The 19,426-nt window shown below is 38.2% G+C and overlaps 2 protein-coding genes across 2 annotated transcripts in view; one reads left to right on the forward strand and one right to left on the reverse strand.

Moving 5' to 3' along the window:
* Positions 1-437: 437 nt before the first annotated feature.
* Positions 438-19,426, forward strand: part of LOC108112421 — a 38,142-nt gene continuing 19,153 nt past the window's right edge. The window contains exons 1-2 of the mRNA XM_017222267.2: positions 438-771; positions 3,193-3,501. Coding sequence (XP_017077756.2) covers positions 3,363-3,501 — 139 coding nt within the window. The 5' untranslated portion in view covers positions 438-771; positions 3,193-3,362. The remainder of the gene's footprint in view (positions 772-3,192; positions 3,502-19,426) is intronic.
* Positions 18,342-18,894, reverse strand: LOC108112432. Its single transcript, XM_017222279.2, has 2 exons — positions 18,762-18,894; positions 18,342-18,703 (listed from the first exon to the last, which is right to left on the reverse strand). Exons 1-2 carry the CDS (start codon positions 18,828-18,830, stop codon positions 18,410-18,412), a joined length of 363 nt encoding a protein of 120 aa, XP_017077768.1. The 5' UTR covers positions 18,831-18,894; the 3' UTR covers positions 18,342-18,409.

The following is a 19,426-nucleotide window of genomic DNA, read 5'->3' on the forward strand; positions in this document are numbered from 1 at the left end:
AAGTAAATCCAATGTGGAAGCAGTGCCTCCATAAGGGAAATTAAAGAAGTAAATATTTCCCGCTCTTGCAAAGGCATTTTTAGAATATAGAAGAGGCAAGCAGTTATTCTCTTCGTAAGCAGTATAAAAAACCTGATTTTAGAACAAGAAATTAGTTCAAGGAAATTGTTAAGCAGTTTATGAGAATTTAAAGCACTACAAATTCAAATAGAATGAACTTCCCCTTTCAAGTACTACCCCTCTGCGAATACTAGGATTTTTCCAATTCGCCGCGATGTGAGCATTTTCGGAGTGCGGCACCCCCATCCTGTTTTTAGCAGAGTCCTGTTCGTGGTTGGCAGGACTCGGTTCGCATCGGAACGGTTACTTTAGCGAGGAGGAAAGAACAATACGGAAAAGCTCCGGCCTCGATTGCCGCAGTACCAAATGAATTTCAAGTCGCGGCGCACGTGTTTTGTCCTTTGGCGCGGATGTGACTTCGAGTCCTTATCGCAGATTGTGAACTTCGCCTCGAAAGGATATCTCGCAGTTGCCGGTCTCACAGGTTTTGTCAACTCGTGCGCGTCGACACTGAAAGAATAGTAAACGATCGATCGGGTTTAATTTCGCTCAGTGTAATGTTCTTGAAGCAAAAGTGAAGTTTTCAAATTGGTGGCCGCTTTATGCGGCCAGTGAAAGATATTAACCCAGCCTGACCAAAAGCCAATAAAATACTGAAAAACTGAGATGTTAAAAAAATAAAATTAATGGATTTAGCTCTGAAACCTAAAAGTAAGTTGGAAAACACCTTGATTAACTTAAATATTTTTATTTCTACTTAGCTGTCTAGCTGAGCTTTCCCTTCGCCAAAGGTAAACCACAGATAAATCAAAGAAAAACATTCGTTTCTCATCGGAAATGAACTCAGACGGGCGACGTGATTTAATGCTAATCGAAAATGCATTTGTTACTCAGGTTTCTTGGAAATTTCACGCTCGGAGATAGGAATGTTATAAAGACAAAACACATTTTTTACAAGACCTCAGCTCGAATCCGTGTCAGTTGCATAAATAACCAAGAGTTTTATGCTAGAGTGATTGTTTTTGTTTTTTTCTTGGTTTTTTTTTGCAATCAAATCAAAGTTTATTTCATGTTAAGTTGGAAGTTTTTTCAAAGTTCTCCTTCGCCTCTTATCTGCTTTTGAAGTTTGGTCGTGTTTTCGCTAAAGTCCAAGGAGGAAGTAAGGTGGGTAATTAATTCCAGGAACTGAAAATAAAGAGAAAGGGGGAGTTGGAAAGGTCAAAGTTTCGCTGCGTTCCCTCGGTAAATTAACTTTCGACAGGCAGCGAATAATAAGTGTAGTTTTAAACTTTTTAAAAGTTTTACGGACATGAACATTCGATTCATGGACAATTTTTGATAATGCTTTTTATTCAGCAAGCATTGCCAAAAGCATAAATGTTTTCCAAGTGTTTCGAAAAGTATGACCAGTTGGTTTGCTTATACTCCTTGCATAGCTCTGGAAATATTAAATTTTTGGCTTATTACTTAACTTTAATTCTGCACTATCAAAGGGAAAATTTTCTTCTTTAAAAGGTTGGAGCAAACTTTAAGGGCCTTGCAAGCCTTTTTGCATGTGCCCCTTTCCGACCATTAATTAAGTGCCGCTTGAAGGAATAGAAGTAGATGGGTCTGTCTCTCATTAATCTTATAACCTTATAAAGAACGGCCCAAACTGGGCATATGTCCAGGGACAATCCCCGAAAACGACATTGAAATCGAACCGCCTCATCCTCTTTGCCCTCTTCACCATCTCTCGTGTTTTTCTAATTGAATTAGCTTTCTAGGTTTTTTGTTTGAATTTTCTTCTTAAAGATCAAGTGGTCTCCAGGTGGCTGTGTGACTGTGTGGCTTTTTGGCCGGTGTCCAGGTGATTAATGTCCAACCAGGTTTGTTTAATTAACTTGTATTTATGCCTGGAGTACACAAAGGAAGACAAAAGCCAGACGCAAACATTGATAAGTGGGCTCAGTTCTATTTGAGTGACTCAACTGCTTATGCTACCATACAGAAACGGGTGACTTCCAATGGGTTGAGTAAGCATAATAAGAGAGAACAATTATCGCGTGCAATGGTTGTTAACTTGTTTTAAATCATCTAGTAAGCCCCAAAGCATATTTCTCGTGTGCAGCAAAAACCACTAAATTCAATTAACCGTCGATGGCATGGAAACAACAATTACTGCGTGCACTTTAAGCTGATGCCATGTTAATTTGATGACCATTGTTTGATTGGCGTCGAAACAGCCAACAGCTCATTACACAACGGCGTAAAGGTATTTAACTGCTGTGATTACCTGGAGGAGGGTCAGAGGGCAATCGAATCGATTTAAGTCCTCTACAGTGGATACAATATCTATTGGATCGTTCGTTGGGGGCTTAAATTAAAACAACGCCTCACCACATGCCGCCTTTTGTGTAAAAATTAACATTTTAATTGGATTTTGGCCTTTACGTAGTTTTTGAGTGATCAAGGCCAGCACTGTGCACCTTTCAGCTGCACAATTTATGTATTTTATGGCCCAATAAAAAACTATTTGGATGTAAATATTAATACAGTGGTTAGCAAAGGATAAGGCTGGTACAGGACAGGCATACAGGCAGCCGTGTGACATGATGGCGATAAGCAACTGGCCAACACGGCCAATATATATGGGGGCTTAACGCAAATACAAACACAAATTCGGAATCGGAAAGAAATTAATGCGACAGCAATTTGATACGGGATAAATGATGTGAATGAGGGACATTTATTCTGAAGGCCAGCGGTTAAAATCAATGTTTGCTTATGTTAAGTGAGAGCTGCATTCGTTACAGGTATACTAACTAGCAAGGGTTTTTATCATAACAGTTTAGGTTTTAAAAATTAATCAGCTAAAGGATATCTTTATATTCTCAATTAGAAAGGGTTGAGCTGGAGTCTCCTGTTCCTTTTCTATTTATCAAATTGTTAAATTAAGTATTGGAATGTTGTCTAATATTAGCACTCACCAAAAAAGAATAAAAAAAAGTGATTCATAACTTAAGCGAAAGTGCTATCAGGTACCCTAAAAGAGCAGCATGAAATCAAACTAATATTTTTCAAGAGCTATATTTCAATGAAATAATTTTCAAAATTAATTGCTTTAATCAAAATGTTTTCCCTCTTTTGCAGATTGCACTTCAAACATGATTGAACCTACATCCTCTATGAAAACAATTGCAGTAATGTGAACCGAAATAGCAACGTTTGAGGGCTAAAATTACAGACAAACAACCGCCTTTGAGGTGAATAATTATAAATAATTAAAATCAAGGATAACCAACCAGCCAGTTAGAGGGATCATGGCCATGGAAGGGAAATGTTTCGGCTGCATCATTACACCAATCCTCGTGATAATGATTAGCATTTCGAGAGCTTGGACAATGCAGCAACAGCACTTGAGTCCTGCCACCCAAGAGCTTCCTGGAATTAAGTCATTATGTAAGTTTGAACTCGTGTGTATTCAGACAAATATAATTCAATTCCACAGGTATGAAAGCATACTTAATTCCCTCCTCTGTGACTTTGACCATGTGAATGAATCCTTAAGGCTATACATTGGCTACAGCCAACACTCTTAATTAAGTTTATCAAAATTTGTCGATAACATATATTAAATAGTCATAAATATAATTCAAATATGGTCAGCACAGAGGCAGAACTTCATTAGATGAATTGATTTCATCTGCAGTAGGTTAATAGAATAATCAAAAGGATATTTAATTAATATAATTTTCTTCCTGTTGCGGTAGACACTTCGCTAAGTAATTAGTTGACAAATTTCCGTTTAATAAAAACTGCAAAAAGATCTGACTAACTTTGGCAGTAACTTCAGTAAGTTCACCTCCAGGTCAGAGCAAATTTACCTTAATAAATCAAACAAAAATTTCTTAGCTTTCTGTTTTTTCCCGACATAATTCCTAGTGTATGAAGAACTTTTTTCCGGCCTGAAATAGCTTAATGCAGTAAATGCCTAAATCAATTATGGCCAGCAGGCGGAAAGCGAGCAGAGGACTCCGGAAAATAGGCAAATAAACCAAATAAGCAAGCAAAGAATAAAATCTACTTAGCACATGTAGACTTTAATTAAATCATGGCCCAGGGTGGAGGATGAGTAGAGACACCGACGAGCCATCGCGGCCTTCATCTTAATCTGCAGACACCCAGCCGGAGCACATCCTTCACAGGCATTTTGGGGGGAAGGGATCTGAGGGCCTGAGCCCTGAACTCTGCTGTGGTTGTGGCTTTCAGACGTCGGGAGTCAACGCGCCCTGGGTTTTTATGATTATGCTTAGCGTTACTTGGTCATGTTGCCTTACTTTCAGTACAAGAAAAACCCACAACAATAATGCTCTGCAAATTGTGAGGCTAAAAAGTAAATCCTGGTTTGTGAAATCTGTCAGGGAATAAATTAAACAAATAACTTACCTAGGAACTGAATAATGAGCTTTTATTTATCAAGAAACTTATAAGTGATTAAGAAAAGAATTAGTTAGTTAAGAGAACAGCTTGTTGAATGTCAATATGTTTAGTGTTTAGATTGCTATGAACATATCTTCTTACCTTTAAATAACACTTTCCACAACTTTAAGCCAAATATTTATTTATCTAAAATACATTTTAAAGTCTTTTCTCGTAGAAAAACCAATTGATAGATCGCAAATCTTGCTGCTAAGCTAAATGTATTTCAATTGCAGTTTAAAGTGCTTTTTGCCCCCTTGTTATTGGAAGTTCGTCTCAGTTCTCCTTTTCAATATGCCCAATAAAGTCAGACTTTTTGGACTTTTTGTTAGCCACCTGCATTTGTGCTTGGTTTTCTCTTGTCTACATTGTTTCCTCTCTCTCTCTCTCTCTCTCTATGCAACCTCTGCTGGGTGGCTATTGACTTTTCTTGGCAGTGACTTGGTGATGTGGGCAATACGAGAAGAAAGAACCAGTCATAAGGGAAACTCAGCCGGCTGTTTTTCATTTTGTCGCTCTTTGGGCCAAAGTCAGCCGCAAACTGTAGACAAGAAAGTCAAAGAAGGAAATGCAAGTGAGCATGATGGCCAGGAAACATCGAGTCTCGGGGGAGTTTCATTGGCCACCTGACTGTAGAGTCCCGGAAAAATCAACTCAAACTTTCCCGGTTGTTTCACTTCGCAGATGAACGAACGACAAAGAAAAGCTGGAAAAGCTGGAAAATGATCGTAAAATGATTTTATTGCCTCTCAGTCTGGCCGCACAATTAAACTCGAATTTGTGTCGAAATCCTAAAACCATCAAGGGGAATTATTTAAAATTCAAAAATTTTCTGCCCAAGCAGTTGTCGTGTCAATTAATAAAAGTTACGATTATTTTGTAGCAAGCCAAGAAGCCTGAAGCCGTTGGCCATTTCGACTATTGTTGCCTCGTTCAAGAGGAGCCATAAAAACGGGAATAAAAAGGGTTTTTATGCAATATGTTTTTAAGTGGTTTTAAATATGTCAGAGAATCATTTTAAATAAGCCCTTGTTATGGCTTTGCTTTAATATAACAAAGAAGTCCCAGTACAATTTAATGACCAAATTTGATAGATTAAACAGCCATTAATTTTAGTTTTATAATTTATTTTGTTATTTCCATTAACTTTTCAAGTTGGAAGCTCAACAATTATTCTTATAGAAATATCCTATGACTGTAAGGTAACTGGGGGAAAACCATTCATACATATGGAAAAGCAATTTTATTTCCTATATTCCACTTTAGCTGGGCCCTACTTTATGCCATTGTTGCATGAGTATTGTCCTGCCATCCAGGCTACCCTCGGCCATTACGGCTTGGATATAAGGAAACCATATAAATATAAACTCATAAAAATCATGACTGCATGTCCTTTGTGCTGAATTGTGGCTTACGGTCCTTCCCCTACATATGAACGTTCTTTTTTTAGGTCAAACCAAAACGTTTTTTGCTGTTATTTATTTACGAATATGTTTTGCAGTAGTTATTGGCCTGTTTTTAGCATATAATTAAATGGAAAATCAATAATCTGGTAGCCAATTCAAGCCCTATTATTCACTATCAAAATCAAACTACTCAGATATAAATTTCAGTTCAGGGTTCCCATCAAATTTCAATCTATTTCCTGCGATTTCTAGATGTTTTCTGAATACATATTGCATATAATTTCTAGTTACCGTATAGAATGGAATATGCCAGGCACGTTGGCCAAAATGCAATCTAATTTAAATGACTTAACGTTGGGCCAAAACGGAAACACAAAAGGCAAACGGATGCCATGTTCCTGGGTCAGGAATAAATGGTAGTTACACATGTGCCAGATGACAAAAATATGCTCCAGCATTCTCCTGCAGTCGGGGATGCAGATAAGCAAGATGTACTCAGCCTGTAAACCAGTGTAGTTTGTAGTTTTACTTAAAAAAACATTCGTTGACTACAAATATCATTTGTTTATGCTTCTATATTTTAATTAATTTAAATTTATATATTTATATAAACAAATTTATATTAAAAGATTTTAAAGGACTATCTAAGTTTTAGTCTTTTATGAATCCTATCGAAAGCTATCATCAAACTTGGTAAGCAAAAGATTCTTTTTATAGAAATTTTGTCAATTTTCCAAAATGTAAAACAAATATACAAATTTTTACTTAATAACCACCTTTCTTTATACACTCATTCCGAAGAATACTTGCTCCATTACAACAAAACCTTTTCCAATTCGAGTACCAAGCTAAAAAACCAATTTCGATACATGAGTAAATAATGATTTTGCTCTGCGGTTGGTGGGCTGAGTTGCATTCGTTCAGGCGAAATAATCGTTAGACATAAATTTGGGCTCGAAAAAATATTAGCTTTGGCTGCCGTTCACCTAGAACATGTCTAAAACAAAAACCTACAATCTTTATTTGTTTTGGGTTACTTTTTTGTATCGAATTGGGTATACCGATTGGGTTGTGAGTTCTGCCATGAAATTAATATTACCTTCTTAGAGTGTTTATTGTAAATTATTTCTTGGAATATTGAAAGGCACATAAAGCAATAAGTAAAGTAAGGATATCTTTCTATCGGTTTCATTATGTTGTAGGTTTCTTATTGGTATCTGAGGCGAAATGTGTAACAAATCTTTTCTACTGTGAAAACATTACCCTTACGAGGCATAAAAGTTGACATATGTAACAGACGAGGCACATACTCGTACATTGCCCTTCCCATACAAATCTACAGTGTAAGGGTCTGTATTGGCTGTGACAATAAGCCAAAAAAGAAACATGAAATCAAAAACCAAGGCACACATACATGGGTATAAATTTTCGGGGAGTTGCTCCAGGAGGTTGGGGTGAAAGACCCCTTGTGGCATGCTTCTAAAGCCCTTCTGTTAGATTTATTTCCGTTTTTCTCACTTTTGTTGCAACTTTTTCTGTTTAGATGCTTTTTGGCGTTTTTTTTTTTTGTTGTGTTTGGTAAGATAGGTTTATGTTTGCGGGTGGGTTGGGTATTAGTTTGGTGCTTTGCATACGAACTTTGGGGCGTGGCAACTAAGAATTTGTAAGGACAGCTTGGTTGCTTTCAATATCTGCAGTTTATACTTTAAAGTTGGGTTCTGTTTAAAGTTGAAATTATATATAGAAAGGCGTTAGACTAATTTTAATAAGCAACACAGCTGAAAAGATAAAAACACCATTAAAAAAACTACAACTTTGCAGTTAAAAGTGTCTAGAAAGTTGTTACCATGCTGCAGGACAAACTTTAATTTAACGCACGCCAAACTCATCTACGTAGATACAATTTACACTATCAGAGACCTTTGCAGACTGTATTTGGACGTGGAACCAGCAGTTGCAATTTACGCAACGAAAACAAATGATTCTGGGCTTAAAACTACAAGGGGACAGTGTAAAAGACATAGGAGCAAACAAGCTGACTGTTAACGATACGAAAATAAGTCCATATATGTACGAAGTGAAACAGTGTGCACTCCATAAATGAAATAAAATAATAGTTATTCTGCAGAATTTGCAATTTTGGAAGCAGACAAATGATAGCATACTTTTCAGCGCGCAATATAATTGGTCCACTTTCCAGCCTTTTTTTTTATTGCAATCAATGTTAATTAAATAGAATAAAACGCGTACAGTATAACGATTTAATGAACTCTTAGTAGTTTCAAAGGTGTGAAAATAAATCTTTCCGGAAATAATAATAATACCCAGGATAGCCATTAAAACCACAAAAATGAATTAAAAGAAAATGTACTAGCTCCGAATGCCCACTGTTTGGTGAGTTCTAGGAACTAGCAGTAACCTTTTGTCGGTCCCATCTCCACACTTCCGATTGTTGCCAGCTGATAAAGTGAGCTCCTGGAGGGAGTCAGGCAACAAGGTGGTAGGGGCAAGGGTGGAAAATCGCGTGGAGCCCGAGGCGGAGCATAGAGGAAAAGCTGGAGCAACAACAATTTCGCTAAATTGCAAACAATGCTTATTTGTTGTTTATCTGCGTAAAGCATCTCTGTGACACTTTCAGGCCACGGCAAAGTTGCCAGTGGGAACAGAGGGACAGAGGCAGGGACAAGGGGAAGCCCCCCTTTTCGTTCGTAATTGAGTTGATAAAGCTTCAGTGCGGAGCTGGCACTGTTTGTGTAATTTGTGTAATGCATGCAAAGTTAATTACCTCGGGGAGCTTGGTAATTAGAATTGTGATTGAACGCGCCTCGCAGTGCCGTTGACATCCCTTTATATGTTACATATATACTAGTACCATGTATACCCATACCCCGGCCTTTTGGTATAAATCAACACCATAAATTGTCCGTGACAAGCCATCATCTATCGGTTATGTAGATCTGTCTGTCTACCTGTCTGGCTGACTCACCTGATTGTTCTCGTCTCATTTAGCTCATTTTTGAAAAGTTATCGCCGTCAAGTTGGCAGACGCTTTTCAATTAGCCCGGCCAGAAAGTTTGCCGTGCACTTGACAGTGTGTTATGGCTACCGAATTATTACCATTGTTTTCTGTACACTTTTCAGTTTATTTTCGGCCAAGTACTCGTACATTCGATTTAGACCAATACAAACTTTGCAGACATAAGGCGTTGCCAATCGATATAAATCAGCAGAGGTGAAAACTGAAAGAAACCTTTCAATTTCCTTTACATTTTGCTGAAATGTAAGAAAATCTTTACTTTTCTTATTTATTTTACAAAAATAAAATGATTTATCCATCAGCTTTCATTCTTGACACACACATTCATTAGTCCAATTAAATCATTTATTGCTTTTAAAATATGATAGCTAAATCAAGGTGCATTTCCAGTTTCAGTTCTCTGCTGTGAATAAAATGGGCAAAGGTAGTATTTAAACTGTTTCCGACTTGTAATCAATTTGATAACTTTAAGTCCATAACGACATGTGCAAAAACTATTTGCAGTTCCTAAGCAATTTGAATGAGAAAATTCCATGTCAACTTTTCCAAATTTACAAGCAAATAAAATGGAAAATACTTAAAAAGAAATCGAAAAGAAAATTTGAGACTTAAGAGCGTTTATACATCGTTTTAAATATGGCCTGAAATTATTTATAGTTTTGGAAGGCAATTTCAGTGTAGTGAGGAAATGGTTTTTGTTTCGATTACAAGCCTGTCAAATGTTTCCAATTCCTTGAGTTCCCTTTGACGTCTTCAGCAGTTTTATGCCAAAACTGAGGAAGTTTCCTTTAAAGGCAATCAATTAAAAGCTATTTTGGGTTGCTATATTAGTTTTTCAGATTGAAAGTTTTGATAAGTGAATTGACGGCTGACAAATGGCGGAAATTGTTCAAAAGTTGGAAATGAAAGTGCCCAAAAATGACATATTCAATATTCATTACATTGCAGTGGTATTATTATTTATTTACTACTTTAAATCCTAAATGAGCTGTCGACTTATATCTCTTGAAAAGTTTAAAGCAGCTTTCAAGCTAAGAAAGACTTCTTTGCCTGCAGTTTGTTTATAAATATTCCTCAAACCGCTTTTATTATTTTACTACTTTAGCTACCTTTTCAATGAAAGTTCTCCCTACGCTCTTCACAAAGCTGAGAGGAAAAGTTTAAGCATTTTTCGTTGTCGCATTTTGAAGGTAAGTAGCAAGACTGCAAAGGCCCTCATCTTCCCCGCATAGTTTTCCCATAGAGAATGTTGCAACCGTCAAAGGCGTCTAAGCACTCAATGTAATTGAGCAACACTTAAGCAATATGCGCCTCATTAGTTGCCTGGCAAAACAAACAACCGAGGGGAAAGTGGCAAGGCAAGCTCCTATGACAGCACACACACACACACACACTCTCGCACACAAGATACTTCGAGGAAAATGGAGGAGTGAACTTCACACTAGAATGATTTCCTTTGGCGTCAGCCGGAATTGAGAAAAGCTGCGGGAAATTCGAGAAGAGAGCTGCTTAACTGGGCGCGCCAGCAACATGTTTTAGTTTAGGTTATCCATATGTGCCACATCCACAGATCTATGGCTACGTGCCCCACTCATCTTTGCCATCTCACTGACTGAAGTTTTCTTACGTGCCTTGCTTAATTTCGAGTTTATGCTCTTCAGGACTCGATTACATGGCATCTGAGGAATACATCGAAACTTTGCCCACAGTTGGCTGTCTTTTATTTTCGCTTGTTTTCCCATTTATTAGCTGCAACAAGTTGGACGAGCCAAGAAAAATAACGAGAGACAAGCTGGCTGTGTTTGTTTGTGCAACACTGCCCCCTCGTCATTTTCTTCAGGACCACGGAATGTTTTTGCAAAACACTAACTTTTTATTTCACCCTTGTCCCTTTAATAATGATTTTATTCTTCGGAAAGGATTTTTATAGGATTTTATAAAGAAGCCACCAATTAAATTAGTATTTCCATGGGAGAGTAAGGCTTATAAAAGCTCTAACTAAAGTTAGTCAGTGCATGTTTAACCTCTTGAAATTAAAAATCTTTTGTCAGGACTCTTAACTCTTCAGAAAAACTATTTGCATTGCTCTTTTCTAGCCATTCTTTCGTCAGTTTTATATTTTCTCTGCTGGCGGCTTAAATAACTCTTCTGAGCTTTTTGGAGTTTTTAGCTCACTCAATAAGTGATAGTGTTTCAGACTAAAGCTGATTAAACCTCTGTTTAATTTTTAGTATAAAAAGTATAAGAAGAAATGATCTAATTTTATGGGTCAGCCTGGAAAAGTCTGCAACATTCATTGTCAGTCAGAAGCGAGCAAACTGTCCATGTTTAGAGAGAAACCTTGTATGTGGCAATCAGGCTAATCAGCGTGGACAATCGCAGAGATGCGCTGCCTCAAGCATAATTGAATGCAAATTAACGTTGAAGTGGCAGTGGTAGAGGTCTGTTTGCTATAAACATGTGCTGTAACTATGCCATGGTTGTGGGCCTATTGGGGTTCTGACAGGGCCCAGAGAACCTAACGATATACTGGTTTCAAATCGGTATGCAATGTTAAGGGGCAAGCACTCACACACATACATACATATATAGATGGGGCAGCTAAAATACGGTTATTTAGCAACGGCATAGTGCTGCGGGGCAGGATTAGTGGATGAAATTTTAAACACTGTTCGCTCTGCAATTTTCATAAGCATCGCCATGGTATTTTCCGGGGAAAAGCTTTCGGAATTTGTGAAATGCAGAAAACCTGCCACAAATTCGCTGCTGGACAAGAGTGGAAAGTTCGCGATAAATAAAAGTGAAAGAGGTGGTGGCATTTCATTTGATGTTGGACGCTGGTTACCCGTGCTTAACACAGCCTTTCATTAGAAAGCTCCTAGGAAGAAATGATTGAGTTTAAAGCTTTAAAACTTCTTTTGCTTTACCTTTAAGAATCGAAAAAGCAGTCTAGTGAAAGGAAAAAGTGATGTATTTCTGTATATATAAGAATCTGTTTTTATAAATCAGTGAAATTGTAGCTGTGAAATCCAAGCTTTGTTAAGGTTTTATAAAATAAATTCCCAGAAAAGTGTGTTAAAGCAAATGTCTAGCAGATATCAGGCAAGTGTTTCTATAAATTCTGGTACTTCGATTCTCTTTGCCACATTAGTTGCCAGTTGGTCGCCATGAATCGATCGTCTCAAATATTCCTGGAATACATTGAAAATGTAATTTCCGCTGAAAGACCGCCTGGTGGCTTGGTTTCTCGATCAACTGGAATGAAATCCATACGCATTTGGTTAAGTGATATCAACGATGTTCATCCAAGGAAACCTGAAAGGCACTCTTCTGGCTTAAGGAGTAAGATAAAGGCAAGAGTCTTCTTGAATTTAAGGCATTCGAGACTTTGCAGAGCTCTTCGATGAGTTAATAGTAGTGAACTGAAGTGAAGTATAGCCCATCATAATGCTGATAATAATAATATTCATGCTTTTCCATTCTCTCAAATAAAATATTGTAAAAAAGCAATCCGCAAGTCTTCCCTCTCAGACACTCATTTCAACAAGTTGGTGGGAAAGCACTTTCATTTTTTATGATTTAACGAGGTTAATGCCTCAGAATCTTTTAATGGGAAGCGTAAATTAAAGTCATAATTTTCCGAATTTGCAATCCAAAAATTACACAACGATTTCATTTTTATGCCGCCATCTGCTTCGTTTAGGCTAATGAAGCGTTCCGGGGAACCTAGCTTTTGGGCGTCCATTAGCCAATTAAATAAATTAAAATAATATTCACTGCCTTGGCCAAAAGATAAACACAAAGGGCTGAGACTCTACAAACAGCGTTGGATAATGAAAACATATTGCTTGAGAGGGAGGGCGGAGGAGCAGCAATAAGTTCATTAAGTTCACTGGAGCACGGAACAAGGAGCTGGGTGAACGTGATATATCAGAACCGGAAAAAGGACAAGATTCCCAACTGTTCTTCCGAAAAATTAATCAATAAATCGCCGGCTACAAGCATCAATAAACGGATATTTTACCCAAAAGTCAAAGGAGAGTGCTAAAAAAAAGAGAGGTATTTGATGAGGCGTGGGAAGAGTAAGCAGATCAAGGACCAAGGAAAAAACCATCATGATTTATTTACTTTTGAATGTCTTTCATGGCAAACTCTTGACCCCCAACTTGTGGTTCCCCGAACTGAGGCCTCCCCACACATTTCTGGAGTATTTTATTGGCTACGTGCAACTGCGCAAACAAATTTACATGACACTGAACTGAAAGGTGCTTACCTGCCACTCTGGAACTCTGCCACATCACCCAAACCCTCCCCCTCCCAAAAAAAAAAAAAAAACACTTTGGTGCCCCTCAAACATTATTGAAAGATTGATGAAAGTTTGCCTGCCGAGGAGTTTTGGCTTTCTCGTTCTCTAACTATCAAGTGACCAGCCCAACGGAAAAATTCCTGTCAAGATAAATGACTTGAGTTTGTTTTTTACGTACATAATATTTATATATATGTATATATATATATATGTACATGTATTCCTATATACATTTGACTATGTGTGTCGGCCGAAAATTATTGCTGTGGGTGAATGCTTATAATGAATAATGAACGATTTTCCGCCCTTTTTCCTGGAGTTTTTTTTGTGGCCAAACAATAAAATGCTTCGCCCATTCAGTAAATTTGTTTGTGGCCTGGCCAAAGCAACCCCTCTGATATGGCCAAGACTGGCAATCGGGTCATCTTTTGTGGTCGAAGCGCTGATATGCCTTCACACTTTGATTTGGTCTCTAACTTTGGGGTCCGCGTCGGTATGTATTAATGGCTTTTATAATGCCCAGCCATAACGTATGTGTATCTACGAGTATAGGGACGTATCTGACCATCTGACCATCTTGGTGGGTGTTTCTTTGGCCAATTTAACCGTCAGCAACTCGCTCCCATTTGTCTGTTTGATTGAACGCTGCTCATAATTGATACATTCGGAATAAATCTGGCTGACCCATATTTTCCTGGGCCGGCTTTTGCTGACGATGCGGTAATGAAATCGGGGTTTTCTCTTTAAAGGCGTTTTCTCTTGATTGATCGGAGCCATTGAAAACGTTTCTCTGGCATGTGGCATAATGATAAATATTTTTAATCAAGCCGCTTGCGATGTCAGTGGAAAATGTAAACTACACTCGTTGATGGTAAATTCAATGAAATAAATGAATTTATTTTGCCCATATTTTCACATTCACACAGTTTTAAGTCTAGTTTTTTTTTTTTTATTTTGAAATAAAACTGTTGTTTTATTCACATATTTTAAGGATATTTATGAGCTTTGAGGCAAAAAGCCGGCGACCTTTCCGCATACATGACGTCCAGGCGACTTCCGTTTCCGCTCTGGCTGCGACATGGGAAAACTTTTAGCATTTATCGTATGAATTTCTGAAGGCATTTCTATGGGCGCTTTTTCCATAAAAATAAATTCAGATTCCTGCATATAGTTCTTTTGTTTTACTTAACCTTTCATTTCCATTTTCCATTTCCCATTTCCCTTTTTCTTAAACTGCAACCCTTTCATTAGAATGCATTTTGGCCAAGAAATTTTTCTTGTTTCTCTTGGGTGCTTTGTGCGTTAGTTTAGCTTTCTGAGCATTTTGTTTTAAATTTATTAAGCCTGTAATCCTTCGATTTTCATTTCCCCAGTGCCAAGTGTATATATTTAAATGAAATGCAAGGCTGGCAACTGAGAAAACTAATCCTCAGCCCAACCACAACAATTACACTTTCAACTGCAGACTGGCAGAGTTTTTCAGCGCTCTGACATTTTAAGTAGGCATTGCCATGAAAGGGATATGTTGGGAGTCCTGGAGTAGAGGAGTAGAAGGAGACCTCTGTTTTCCAGAGCTTGTGTTGTTTGTTTTGTGATTTCCGCTGCCATAGTCGTTGGCCCCACAATTATGATCACACACAGTTGCTTAGTGTTCCTATTCCTATTCCTATTCCCATTTCTATTCCCCCATGTCGTCCTCCTATTCGTGCTGAAATGGCAATGGAAATAGAGCCGTGCGATGACTCCACTCCCCGGGCATAATAGGCAAACACAGTGCGGCTAAAAAGTATGCGAGCACTCACTGGCTCAGGGTTTGTACTCATGTTGGCGTTCATGGCTGGGTGATTGCGGCAACGCCTTTTGGTAGCACAATAGCTGATATTTCACAATCAGACCTGTTAAGTACTCTGTAAAATCTTAAAATATTATTAGGGAAGAGTTAAGGATTCTATATAGGGTGTAAAATAGGTTTGTTAAACTATAAAAAGTATTTTTATTTTTCGTTAACTAAATATTCATTAATATGTGTATAAAAATATGATGAATCCCAAGCATTCCTTCAGAATATTATAAATACTAACTGATTTGGTTTTTAAGAATAATACGAGGTGTGTTCAAAAAGTAAGGTGACTCTTCAAATTTCGCGAATTTCAAATTTTTCGATTATCGATTTTTTTGTTTTGTTATATTGGTACCTTTTTAACATCTGTACCAAGTTTCAATGGAACATCCTTTTGTTTGGTTGTGAGAGGCGTAAAGTTACAGTTGTTTTGCGAGCTCGGCGATTTTTGCTATCGAAAAATATGGATCAAAAAGGTTTTTTTGGCCAAAAACAACACCACAATAATGCCTAGCCACCATATTCCGGATTATGTGCTTTTTTGTTCCCAAAACTGAAGATAATCGAAAAATTTGAAAATTTGAATTTGAAATTAAAAGGTTTCGAAAATCGAAAAATTTGAAATTCGCGAAATTTGAAGAGTCACCTTACTTTTTGAACACACCTCGTATATATAGAAATTCACTTTCCCTCCTATTGCATTTTCAAATATTTTTATTTTTTTATTAAATTTTTAATCCTTTTTGAAAACTTACAAAGCCATTGTAAAAGTCGAGCAAATCTTTAGCCCATCAAATTGGCCCTCTTTTCTTTCTGTCACAGCCAGATGCCCTTTTAGCTGCTTGTTTCTCCCCACTTAAGTATAGTAAGTAAACGGATGTTGACTCGCCTTTTGTGTTTTTTATGTCGTCGGCCTGGTGCACTGGTCGTCGTCGTTTTTTGTTTTCTTTATATTGTTAATTGTTGGCGCGTGCTTTCTATTCATTTGTAATCCGGATTAAAGTAATAAAATAATTAAATAATTATTTAAGGCTAATTTTAAATGTATGATTTAAGGTCTTTGTTCACGCTTCGGATTGTTGTGCTCCTTTCCCCATGAAATGTATTTATTTAACTACACCAGAACACACACGTCCAGCCATTCTTCAAAGAACCTCTTCTGCGACTTTTGGACAGTTTTATGGCTCGCATCAGTCCGTCTTTTGAGCTTTTTTCCCAAACTCATCCAGCTCCCCCTCTGGCGTTCGCTTGGTGACTTATTGGCGTAAAAGTTTTAGAGCCGTTTGGCCAACAGTTAAGGCCAGTCAGCAGCAGCAGGAGCAGAATTTGGGATCGCTTTCGGTATTGCACCCAAATGTATGCCATAAAATATTTTACAGTCGTGCATCTGCGGCGGGTCCGGGCTACGGATTTTCACAGAGCAGATATGTTCCGGAAAATCTCCCCTTTGACGGACTCGAGTTTTTAATGGAGAGTAATGGGTATCGGTTTGTTTTTGCTGAAAAATTCGCAAATAATTGCTTTGATTTCAGTAAGATAGCTTAGGGAATGCTTTAAGATGAAGTCTTTGCCAAAAGTGAATATTAAATTCAGTTCTCTTTTCTTGCCTTTTATTTCCGTTAAGCATTTCTAGGATTTTCCCTCTTAAGCCGGAACTTTAAATATTCCGCATACTGCGTGTTGTTAATAAATTACCCAAATTATGGACGCGAAGCCGTCAGGCGAAATGGCCTTTGTGTTTGGGGGAAACGGGTTGAAGGCGAGCTAAAATTCCCACTAGATGGCGACAGCTGACGGAGGAGGCGGAACGAGGTCGACGAGAAGTGGCTGCCGTTGACGGTGTCGGCATCTTAATAAATTTCCAAGCGCAACACTTTGACGTTATTAATACGCTGGGGCTTCGAGTGCCTCACGCACGCACCTAAAACCACTAACCAAATGGCGGCGAATTTTGCTTAATTACAGGGCTTATCCGCAGCAGACAGTCGACGAGTGCGGTTGCCAGGCTCCAGGAGTTCGAAGGGAAAATTAATTTCGAACGTCACACAGCCTTAACTTACGCTTTCCTTCTGCCATATATATATATTTATTTGCTTAAAATTCGATAGCAATTTATGTGTTCCTCTAAATAGGGCAGCTAGAAGGTGGCTTAATTAAATAAGTGGAAATTCCTTCTGCCACAAGTTCATTGAAATGCGCCAAGCATACAACTTTAACTAAATGCTAATGAAGTTGGGAATCTAATTTAGTGGCTAATTTCCCAGACATCTTAAGGCCGTTTCCGACTGTCTGTCCGTCTGTCAGTTCACAGAAATTTCAATAAAAAAAACTCACTTTTCACCTTATCATGTTGAACTGCCAAATTACCTGATGTTGTTAGGCCCACATGATCTAGTACATCAGGGAAAATATTTGTAGAAAATGCTTGAAAAGCTAAATGGTTCTTAAAAATGTCTTAAGGGATAAAGTTCCTGATACTGAACTTGGCTACAAAGAGGTTAAATCATATCAACTTTTAAGATTTACTAGCTTATCTTCATAAATTAAGTAGAGAAATTTCCCTCAATGTACTTCTAAATTGACTTGGCAAAGGCATTGATGAGCCCCGCCCATCGATGTTAGCAAATAATCTTTCGGCTCTGGCATATTCTCACTGTCAACGGAATAATCAGCCAGGCGGGCTGACATGTTAAGTCACTTTGTCGTCAGGACACACATCCTGACATCCCCAACAACAACCCACCAGCAAAGCCGCCACAACCCGAATCCTTATTTTGCCTGGCAAATTACACGTCTCGGATTTGAATGTTTCGGTTGGTTATTTCCTTTTGTTTGGCGGCAGGGTGTTTGTTTGTGTTTTGTCTTGTGGCATTAGTTTAAATTAATATCAGGAATAGGTATGAGGATGCCTCCTCACCCAACAACCCGCATCCACAATCACATCGGAGAATCCCTTGTCGTGCTTTTGGGCTTCACTTATTTGGCTTTGGGTTAACTAACGAGGGCGATTGGAGCAATAGCCTAAATTAAAATGTTTTGCCAGATAAACATTAATTGCTGACTAAACCAGGACAATTTGTGCAGCACCTGGTGCTGAGCTGGTGGCTTAAGAAGGCAAAGGGCAAAGCCTTAAAGAAAGGCTGTCAAAAAGGTAAGCAAGTGATGAGTTGATTTGGGGTTTTTTGGGTAATTTGGTAGGATTACTTCTTAAGAACAGTCTTTAGCATGAAATAGATTTCAAAATATAAATGTTTATTAAAATTAATAAAACCTTCGATCTAAGGGTTCAAAATGACAAATCAGTTGTCTTCGCTGACAAATTCATCCTGCAGGAAATCGCTTAGCGAGGCGACATCCTCAAGGCCCTGTTCATCTCTAAGCCACTTGTCATGGTCAATACCCTTAATTTCGCACACGACCTTGAAGATTAGTTCCTCCTTTTGTGTATAATAATCTGGTGAATCGAAATTTGCGTCCAGTAAATTGGCTTCTCGTTTGAGTTGCTTTAGTTTCTCTTGAAAAATATGGAAGTCTTCATCAAGTTCGTCGGATGACTGTAGGGTGAGCATGGCCAAAAATTCCGACAGGTGAGACTAAGGGAAGTAAGTTAGTAAGTTAACTTGAAATAGCATTAATCCCACCTGGACTTACCACATTCGCCTGGTTCTTTAGAAGATTCTCATCGTGGGCAAACTCAACCGCATACTGAAGGCTATCCATGGCTTGGGATTTCAGCTTGGCAAGCGGATTCGTCGGAGGTCTGGGGCACACTGTCTTGGCTGTCAGAGCTTCGGGCTCGTCACCACTTATTGGCCTGCAATTTGTTTACATTATGCATGGTGTCAGTTGATTCGCTTTGCCCCCCCCCACACATTCCCCTTTCTCAAGGCCTCCAAACTGTGCCTGCGGATTGTTTATTTTCGTTACCACTCTCTCTCTCTCTCTCTCGGTCCCCCGAATTCCCCTGCGATCAGCCTTAGAAGCATAGCATTTTGACACGTAATCAAAACAGAAATGCTTACTCAGCTGGCAAGTGTATTGCAAATCCAGTCTTTAGATTACAATTAGTTAGCCACAAATAAAAGAAAATTGAGACTTTAGGCATTTGCTGGAAAGAAATCATAAATAAACTCAACTATCTGGTTGTGAAAAATCTATCAACCTCCTTTTTGAGATGTTTTTAACTTAATTCCCATTTAACTTCCATTTACATTTTTTGTAAATTTTCGCAAAAATTCATTTGTCAGCTCCCCGTGAATCCAAACAAATAAAACGCGAAGCTCGTTTTAGCCATAAATAAGAATCAAATTGGGCAC

Source organism: Drosophila eugracilis, unplaced genomic scaffold, assembly GCF_018153835.1.
Source record: "Drosophila eugracilis isolate 14026-0451.02 unplaced genomic scaffold, ASM1815383v1 contig_534, whole genome shotgun sequence".
Classification (NCBI taxonomy): Eukaryota; Metazoa; Arthropoda; class Insecta; order Diptera; family Drosophilidae; genus Drosophila; species Drosophila eugracilis.